Source organism: Arvicola amphibius, chromosome 12 (genome assembly GCF_903992535.2).
Source record: "Arvicola amphibius chromosome 12, mArvAmp1.2, whole genome shotgun sequence".
Lineage (NCBI taxonomy): Eukaryota > Metazoa > Chordata > Mammalia > Rodentia > Cricetidae > Arvicola > Arvicola amphibius.
The window spans coordinates 14,036,196-14,045,437 of NC_052058.2; the positions used below are offsets into that span (position 1 = coordinate 14,036,196).

General features: G+C 47.8%; 1 protein-coding gene across 1 annotated transcript; it reads right to left on the reverse strand.

Moving 5' to 3' along the window:
- Nucleotides 1–5,782: 5,782 nt before the first annotated feature.
- LOC119828074 (left-right determination factor 2) lies at nt 5,783–8,798 on the reverse strand. The gene is made up of 4 exons (XM_038350121.1): nt 8,549–8,798; nt 7,544–7,790; nt 7,102–7,347; nt 5,783–6,146 (listed from the first exon to the last, which is right to left on the reverse strand). The coding sequence occupies exons 1-4, from the start codon at nt 8,796–8,798 to the stop codon at nt 5,783–5,785; spliced, it is 1,107 nt and encodes a 368-aa protein (XP_038206049.1).
- Between the last annotated feature and the right edge of the window lie 444 nt (nt 8,799–9,242).

The following is a 9,242-nucleotide window of genomic DNA, read 5'->3' on the forward strand; positions in this document are numbered from 1 at the left end:
TCTTATCCTTCGCTAACAGGCCTGCCCCTTTCTGAGAACTGGGTGATCCAGGCAATAGAACAGAAAACTGAGCTGCCCTCAGCTAAGCAGATGGCAAGTCTCCAGCACCCAGTCCTCCCTCCCTTCATTTTATTACATGGGTATCCATGTTTATAACACAAATATTAGCAATTAGGTTCAGTAGAAAAGCTGTCCTTTTTTTCTTTTACAGTACTGGGGTTGGCACTCAGACCTTGCACAGAGCAGGCAAGGACTCACCTTTGACCGGCACCCCGAAATGTCTTCACCACCTAAGGAGAACCAATGACATTTTTGGAGAATAGCACTATATTTCTTTTTTCTACACAGTGAGGCACATTTTAAAATAGATTTTTCTAATCTTGATGTTTTTGTAAGAACAATTCAACAAGAAGCCGGGACCCAAGTGCAGATCTTGTGATCGCGGCACTCGGGTGGCCAAGGCAGGAAGATTGAGAGTTCAGGCCAGTCTGGGATATATGATGAAAGAAACCCTGTCTCAAAAAAATGAATTAAAATTCCAGCTTACTGTTGGAGGGCTGGCGATATAGCCCAGTGAGGACTGGCTCCCTCCCCCACACTGCTGTAACCAAGGGAGATAGGGCAATCCCAGCAACCCCAGCACAAGGTCATCTGTGGCTAACAAGCAAAAAAACATATTAGACAACACTATTTCATACATAGAACAAACTAAATAAACAACAATTTTATAGACAAAACTGATGAAACTTTTTATCTGTGGATTGTTTGTTTGTTTGTTTGTTTGTTTGAGACAGGGTTTCTTGGTGTAGCCTTGGCTGTTCTGGAACTAGCTGTATACACCAGGCTGGCCTTGAATTCAGTATCTCTGGATTTTTTTTAACCATCTCACACAAACCAACCGTTAAATCTCAAACCCTGGGACAAATGGCTGAGGTGCCTATTTAACATATCAAAGCAGACCTGGCAGCCAGGTTCCCAGCATCCCTTAGTCTCTACTGGTTTCAGGGTATGGCTGGTGTACACTCTCACTCCCCCTTCACCCCCAGCCCCCACCCCCACCCAGAACTCTCCACCCTAGGGACTGGGCTGCCCTTCTCCCAGAGGCTCTTCCCTATATAATTCAGACATTTTGGTTACTGGCCTCTTTTACCTCTTGTCCTCTTAGCTGCTGAACCTGGTCAGTGTGTCGTCTGTGCTCCCCCCCGTGTGTCCGTGTGTGTGTCTGTGTCCGTGTCCATGTGTGTGTGTGTGTCCCATGCTCAAGTGGCTTGGGATCCTGCCCACTCTGGTTATGCTTTCTTTTATCTACAATAAACTCTCTCTTCTACCATACCTAGGACCAGTCATGTCTTTTCCTCTTTATTTCTTTTTTCATTCACTATGTGCGGTATGACTATATATATATTATATATATATAATATATATATATTATATATATATATATATATTACTAGGGTGAGCCAGGCAGTGGTGGCACATGCCTTTAGTCCCAGCACTTGGGAGGCAGAGGCAGGCAGATCTCTGAATTTGAGGCCAGTATGGTCTACAGAGTGAGGTCCAGGACAGCCATGACTACACAGAAAGAGAAAAATCCTATGAACCCTATCTCAGGGGGTAAAAAATTGACCTAACAATATGTAGAAAAAAAATACAAAGTTCCTCTTCTTGAACGTGACCAGGTTTAGGCTGTGCAGGGTGCAAAGTGGGTAGTTCACATAGCCCTCCCTGCCTTCTGCTTCCCTTCTCTCCCTCCCCCACACTTTTTTTCTTTTAAGACATTGTTTTTATTTGTTATTTATGTGTGTGAGCAATGTGTCATGGTGTGTGTGCCATGCTGTATGTGCCATGGGGTTTGTGCCATGGGATATGTGCCATGGGGTATGTGCCGTGGTGTACATGCGAAGGTCAGATGGTAACTCTGAGCACTGATTCTCTCCTCCCGCAATGCATTACAGGGATCCAGCTCAGGACCTCAGTCTTTTTTTTTTTTTTTTTTCTTTTTTTGGTTTTTCGAGACAGGGTTTCTCTGCAGCTTTTTTAGAGCCTGGCCTGGAACTAGCTCTTGTAGACCAGGCTGGCCTCGAACTCACAGAGATCCGCCTGCCTCTGCCTCCCGAGTGCTGGGATTAAAGGCATGCGCCACCACCGCCTGGCTAGGACCTCAGTCTTGATGACAAGCACCTTAACCCATTGAGCCATCCCTCTGTGTTGGCTTTATTCATTTTTCTTTTTTCTTTTTGTTGTTGTTGTGTTTTTTTCAAGACAGGGTTTCTTTGTAGCTTTGGAGCCTGTTCTGGAACTCACTCTGTACACCAGGCTGGCCTCGAACTCACAGAGATCATCAGCCTGTCTCTGCCTCCCCAAGTGCTCAGATTAAAGGTGTGCACCACCACCACTCAGCAAAACGTATAGCCCAGGCCAGCCTCAAATTTGTGATCTTCCTGCCTCTGCCTCCTTCAGCAAATCCTACCAGCATGTGCCACCACAACCAGCTCGTCTTCTTTTTATTTCATTATTATATCATTATGCCCAGCCGTTATTTTATTTCTCTGCATTGTCTAAGGATGAAACCCACGGCTTTGTGTATGCTAGGCAAATAGTCTACCACTGAGCTACAACCCCTAGCTCAGTGCAAGTGAAAAAAATATAGAATTGTGTTCAATTTCTAGCCAGGTGTTGTGATGTCCATGCAGACTTGTAATCTCAACTTCTAAGAGGCTGAGGCAAATGGAAAAAAAAAGAAAAGTCTGAAGCAGGAAGATCAAATGTTCAAGGCCATAGCTATATAACATAGGACCCTGCCTCAAAAAAAAAAAACCAACTATACAAACAAATACAAAATTGAAAAATAAAAAAGTCCCACTTCTAACAGGATCTGGCTTACTGCCTGTATTTGTTTCCTTCTCTCAAGAAATAGTTTTGAGCCACAGCTACACAGAGAAACCCTGTCTCAAAAAAAAAAAAGAAAAGAAAAGAAATAGAGTTTTGTGATTTTTTTTCCTGTAGAGATGTAAAAGAAATATCTGTTCATACCAAATAAGGAAATGCAGACAGACCAAAGATTCTGACAAGTTCCACTTGTCATGGAAAGGGTCCCAATCCTCTGCTAGCCAACTCACAAAGCAATAGCAGAGTTCACTTGCAAACCCGGGTTCAGAGCGCCACCTAGTGTTAAAGCACTAGAGATGACTGTAGACTCCAACCCACAAAGGCACAAACAAAACCAGACCAGAAAAGTATATTTAATCCATACTGTGTCCTTGCTCTTACCAAGGATTCTGCTGTTCTCACTAACCAACTGTGGAAGGATAGCTCCAAATTATCTCCATTAATGTGTATGGGTAACGTGTGTGCGTGTATATCTGTGCATCACATGCACACCCAGAACCCACAGAGGCCAGAAGACAGTGTTGGGTCCTGTGGAAATGTGTTATAGACAGATGTGAGTTACCATCCGAGTGTTGGGAATCAAGCCTGGGTCCTCAGGAAGATCCCCAAGGATAATTTTATTCTAGTCCCAGACATAAACAATGGCATCTTAGTAACTCTATCCAGACTCAAAGGACCAGTTTCTGTGTGTTAGTTACAAGAATTTATTTGTTTGTTTGTTTGGTTGGTTAGCTATAGTTTTTGTTTTTGCTTTGGTTTTTTTGTTTTTGTTTTTGTTTTTTTGAGGCAGGATTTCTCTTTATAACAACCCTGGCTGTCCTGGAAACTATTTTGTAGACCAGGCTGGCCTCAAACTCGATCCACCTGCCTCTGCCTCTTGAGTGCTGGGATTAACTGTGCGCATCACCACCGCACCTGCCTTTAGTTACAAGGATTTAAGTGATGCTCTGAGGCCTTGACTTTGCAAACTCCATTTTAAAGAAGGGCTTCATCTTAAGCCGTATAATGAGCAGGGGCTGAGCTCAGCTCCAGAAATGTGCAGCAATAGCAGAAATTTGAACGGATACCCTGAAAACAGCCAATTAAGGATTTAGGTAGCAGGGTGATAAAATTTAACAAGGTCCAGATGTTCCTAGGAGGCATCCTGTCCTTGAAGATACCTTGTCAGTTATTAATGGCTCTTTGTTAGGTTTTTGCACCCAAAAAACTGACCAATGGTTTCAGAAACTACCTTATCCTATGCCCTCCTTAACCCAATCCCAAGCCAACAGGACATGAACTCCCCTGATTACGGTGCTTCCCCTTTAAAAGCCCTCCCCTTCCATGACTGGGGGCGCTACACTTCCTTCACCTACTGCATTGGGTGCTGGAGGTGTGGTCCAAACTTGAGTTTGAATATTAAAAGCCCTCTTGCACTTTACATCAGAATCCATGGGGTTCTTTTGTGGGGATAATTAACTTGGGCATGACCATACATGTGATATATACACGCTATTGCCAAGCCCAGGAAATGCTTGCTTACCATGCAACTATCACCTGCATCTCCACTGCAAGTTCTTTCTAAAAAGGAGGTTTATCTAACTGTCCAATATAATATTTTGAATAAGAGTCACATGGGGGATTTAAACTTAGTGCAGTGTTCAAGCTTCCCAAATTGGGAGTCTTTGATTAGCCCCTTATCTTCCAAGCACGTTGCTACCGTTTCCCATCACCCTCTAGTGAAGGGTACTAGAGATGACGCAGACACACAGAGTGAGACATCACTTTAATTTTGTTCCTTCAGATAATCTGTGTTCAACTGGTTTTTGCTAAATACAAACAAAGTATCCTGTTAACACACATACTTTCTCATGCAATTCTCTAAGATAGATGGGGAACGCTAAACACACCCAGGTCACGCTAACACTGCAATAGCACACAATGCTGGGGGCCGTCTGTTCCCTGGGGCAATGAAGCCTCAGAGCTGGAGACCTCCACTCCTTTTTGAGCTAACACAGTAACTCACAGGCTTCTCCAAGGCCTTGAGACCCTGCTTGAGGTCAGCTCCAGAAGCTAAGTGTTTGGTTTCCTGACCAGTGTCCCAAACTGTAGCTCTTCTTCCTCCTTCCTCTTAGTGCTCTTAGAACAAAGGAGACAACAATGTGGGTTTTGTCATTGTTGCTTTGGTTTTTGCTGCTGCTGCTGGGTTTTTTTTTTTATATTCTGGTTTTTAGAGACAGGGTTTCACTATGTAGCCCTTGCTGTCCTGGAACTAGCTCTGTAGACCAGGCTGACCTCAAACTCAGAGATCCACCTGCCTCTGTCTCCTGAGTGCTGGGATTAAAAGTGTGCACCACCACTGCCTGGCCAGTGTGTTTTTAAACATCTAGAAGGGGCAGAGCATAATGGTGCATGCCTTTAACTCAGCACTTGGGAGCAGAGAGAGAGGTGTGTTTGAGTTTGAGGCCATCCTGAGCTACATATTGAGACCCTGTCCCAAAAGAAATTAAAAAGTCTAGGATGTGCTAGTACTAAGGAGGCTCTTTTTTAGATATCCTACTAACGGGGGCTCGCTGGGATTTTTCTACTTGCTTTGTTTGGTTTAAATGAATTTAAATATCACCACGTGATAGAGTAAATTAGCGGATTCCCCTGCTCTCACCATAGGGTTTTGTTGCACAACTAGCTGAGAATTGGCCAGAAAACAGATTCAGCTGGCAACCTGTCCTCTGCCATGTCCCCCGCTAAGCGGGCTAGGGTGTCCCAGTGAGATGACAGTGTTCACTCACGTAAGTGCTTAGACCGGGTGATGGACAAGGCAGCCATGATGTGGGACTGTGGGACAAAGGTGAAATGTGGGCACTGAGTTAGGACAAGTTAACTCGCTAAGTGTCAAAGAGTGGCTGTGCGGGGACTACAGATCGATCCCCCTCGGTATGAGAGCCCCATCAGAGGCACAGCTGCACGTCTGCACCCTCATGTTGGGCAGGCTGACCACCTGGGGTCTGGTCCTACCTCCCTCCTTCATGCTGACAATCATGGGCAGGGAGGTCATCTCTGAGGCAACACACTGCCGTGGTCCCAGAAATGGCCACTTGATGGTCAGGGACTCTGGTGGCTGCAGACAGTTGCCCACACACTCATAGACCAGGAACCCTGGGGGTTCCAAAACCCAGTTCTCAGCCCACTTCATCCCCTGCAGGTCAAGGTACATCTCTTGGCGACAGCATCGAGTGCCTTCAGTCACTGGGGCCTCAGGGTTACAGTTGCCTTGAGCTCTGTGGGGGAATGAGAGGCCCAAAGTCACCTGACAGACAGAGACAAGGTCAGGAGCCTCTGAGGAGACTTACCATCCATTTCTTAAGGCATCCAAAGGATAAAGAACAAATAAACATGCTAGAACATAAAGTCATCTACTGCTTACTAAGAGTTGATCTGTGTAATAGCCCTGGCTGTCCTGGAACTCATTCTATAGACCAGGCTGGCCTCGAACTCAGAGATCCACCTGCCTCTGCCTCCCCAGTGCTGGGATTAAAGGTGTGGGCCACCACCGGCCAGCAATAAAAATATTTTTAACAACAAAAAAATCATATGTGGGACAGGCAAGATAGCTCAGCAGGTAAAGTGCCTGCCATGAAAGACTGAAGGCCTGAGCTGGATGGGTCCCTGGAACCCTATAAACGAGAAAGAATAGAACAAACCCCACAAAGCTGTCCTCTGATTTCTGAATGCACACAGGTACACCACACACACACACACACACACACACACACACACACACAGAGAGAGAGAGAGAGAGAGAGTAATAGCAAATACAAATGTTTAAAGTGTATGCTTAATAAGATGTTTTTGTTTTGTTTTGTTTTTAGAATCATTGGATCCATGGTTATTGAATCCAGTTTAAGGACCCTAGATGCACAGGGCAACACAGCCCTTGTCTGCTCCAAATATACCTAACTTGTAGCTTGAATAAAAAACTAAGTTTAAGATAGCTCAAGCTAAAATTCTCGAAGACTTATTCATAAAGGGAAGAGTGGATACAAACTGTTACAATAATGTGTGTAATTCAATGTTTGACTAATACCATTTCTAAACGCACCGCTAGGAACTCGTGTGGATAGGAATGGGTCATCTCATGGGACAGCCTACACAGCCCAGCCCTAAGCCGGCCCAAGACACCTGGGAAGGATGACTCAGTTTGTTGTACCCCAGGCTACCTAACCTCCAGCCTACCCGTAGTCCTTGAGATCCAGTGTGTGCAGCTCCAGCTGGGGCTCGCCCCGCCCCTCGCTGCCCGGCGCCCCTTGAGCAGCAAAACGGACCAACTTGTGTGCGCTCCACGTCCCCGGACCCAGATGCTCCCTCTGCACCGACACCTGCAGCAGCAGTGGCTGCCTCGGCCGACTCAGCTGCTGCCAGAAGTTCACTGCCTCCGTCACGTCGAAGGCCTTCCAGCCGCTCTCGTGGATGGACACGAGCCTGAGACACAGCTGCGCGTTAAACGAGGGGACTGGGAGACTGTCTCTAGCCTACTAGTAGAGGAGTCTCCAGTCCCGTCCTGTCCCCATCCCATCCTCTGCTGCTCCCCTCCCCCAGCAGGGCCGAGCTGAGCTCAGTTCCCCCACAACACACACACACACACACACACACACACACACACACCTACAGCCTATACCTGGAGTCGATGAGGGCGGTGCGGTTGGAGCCATCTTCACGAACTCTCAGCCACTCAATGGTGACCCGAACCCGGGCACTGTGTGGGGACAGCCTCTCGTGCCTCCGGAGAGCAGTTCTGGGGACCGGCTCCTGGAACAGCCGCAGCACGGCCTGCACCAGCTCGCTATTAGGCCGCAGCCGCTGCTCCATGCCAAACACTAGCAAATGCGTGGAGGTCTCGGACACCAGGAACCTGCCTGCCACCTCTGTGGACATGGACAGAGTCAGCCGGGCTTCTACAGGAACTGGGAGACCTCTAGGATGGCAGGACCACTGTGCTTGGGAGTCGGCTGGGACAGACTTCCCATTCTATGCCGCTGGTACAAAGCCCAGTTATTTAAAATCCCAAGCACAAAGAGCTCTGGGACCCAGAACTCACGAAGCTATAGAGAATCGGGTCTTCACAAGCACCTGGCCTTGGGTCTGGCTGTTTTGAGGTCTGGTCCCAGTCCTTAGGGGAGAGGCTACCATCTAGGCTCCCGCATCTCAACGACTGGCTACCTCTGTTCTCAGGATGCTGGTTTGTTTGTTTGTTTGTTTGTCTCAACCCATCACTCACTTCGATGTTCATAGTACAAAACCCAGTTGGCCACTGTCCCAGATGGTCCGAGATGATGACCCCTTTAAGTCACACTACTGCTTCCAGAAGAGTTAGTACTTACTACACCCTACACATACCCTAAGATTCCGCTTTTCCATGCTTTCCTCCTAGAATCTGGGTCTGGGTCTTGCCCATTACTCCAACCTAATCTACCTCCTCCTGCCCGAGAGTGACAGTCCTCAGTGCGCAGCCAGAGACTAGACCCAGCCACCCTCCAGGGCCATGTTTGAGTTTCACCACCCCTCAGACTAAGCCCCCCACCTTTGTGTGCAATGCACACAAAGAAAGGGTCCACTGACATCCCCAGAGTAGGCATGCTCAGTCTACCCTCTCAAGAGACCGGGAGTAGCAGAAAGAGCTCACCTCTGAAGTTCTGGCTGAACCTCTTGCCTCGGGAGCGGTCAGCATGACTTCGCTGTAGCAGGGTCACATACTGGGCCCTCACATGGGCAGGGATGGCCATCCCCTCCACGTCCACCCTGTCCAGGATGGGAGCCTGGCTGAGCTTCAGCTGCTGCAGCAGCCTGACCAGGACCTGCTCCTCGGTCACAGCTGCCCCATGACCAGCCAGGGGCAGCACCCCTAGTATCCAGCAAAGCCACAGGGACTGCATGGCGCTGCCCAGGAGGAACTGTGGATATCAGATATGTGGTCCCTAAAGTGCCCTGAAAAGCTCTCGGGGCCTAGATGGCCTGCTGAGAGCTAGTGCTGACTTTCTTTATAGCTGGCCCTGGGGTGGGGGGCAGGGAGGAAGGACAAGAAAGGTCACACCCCTGGGACCTCCTGGGAGCTCAACACCAGACAAGTCCCTGAGCCCCGAGGAGGGGCTGTCTAGAAAGGGTACAAAGAGCTGTCTGGAAGATACACAGGCCAGGGTTTCTGGCTGTGGGGCCCCTGCCTCTCAACAATACTGTTGACGCCTGTTGGGGTTATCTGACAGTGTCACAGTCCTGCTTGGTGGGAAAAAGAATTCCTGGGAGAAGGAGAGTCACTTTCACTTCCTCCAGCTACTGATTTTATTAAACATATATTACTATGTCACCTATGTAGCCCTGGC

Bases quoted from the DNA above. Each gene is read 5' to 3' on its own strand.
- LOC119828074 (XM_038350121.1), bottom strand. From the start codon at position 8,798: ATGCAGTCCCTGTGGCTTTGCTGGATACTAGGGGTGCTGCCCCTGGCT. The intron at 7,348-7,543 runs GTATAGGCTGTA...GCTGTGTCTCAG, and splicing joins ACCGCCCTCATCGACTCCAG to GCTCGTGTCCATCCACGAGA. The intron at 6,147-7,101 runs GTAGGCTGGAGG...ATTCCCCCACAG, and splicing joins CTGGATCTCAAGGACTACGG to AGCTCAAGGCAACTGTAACC.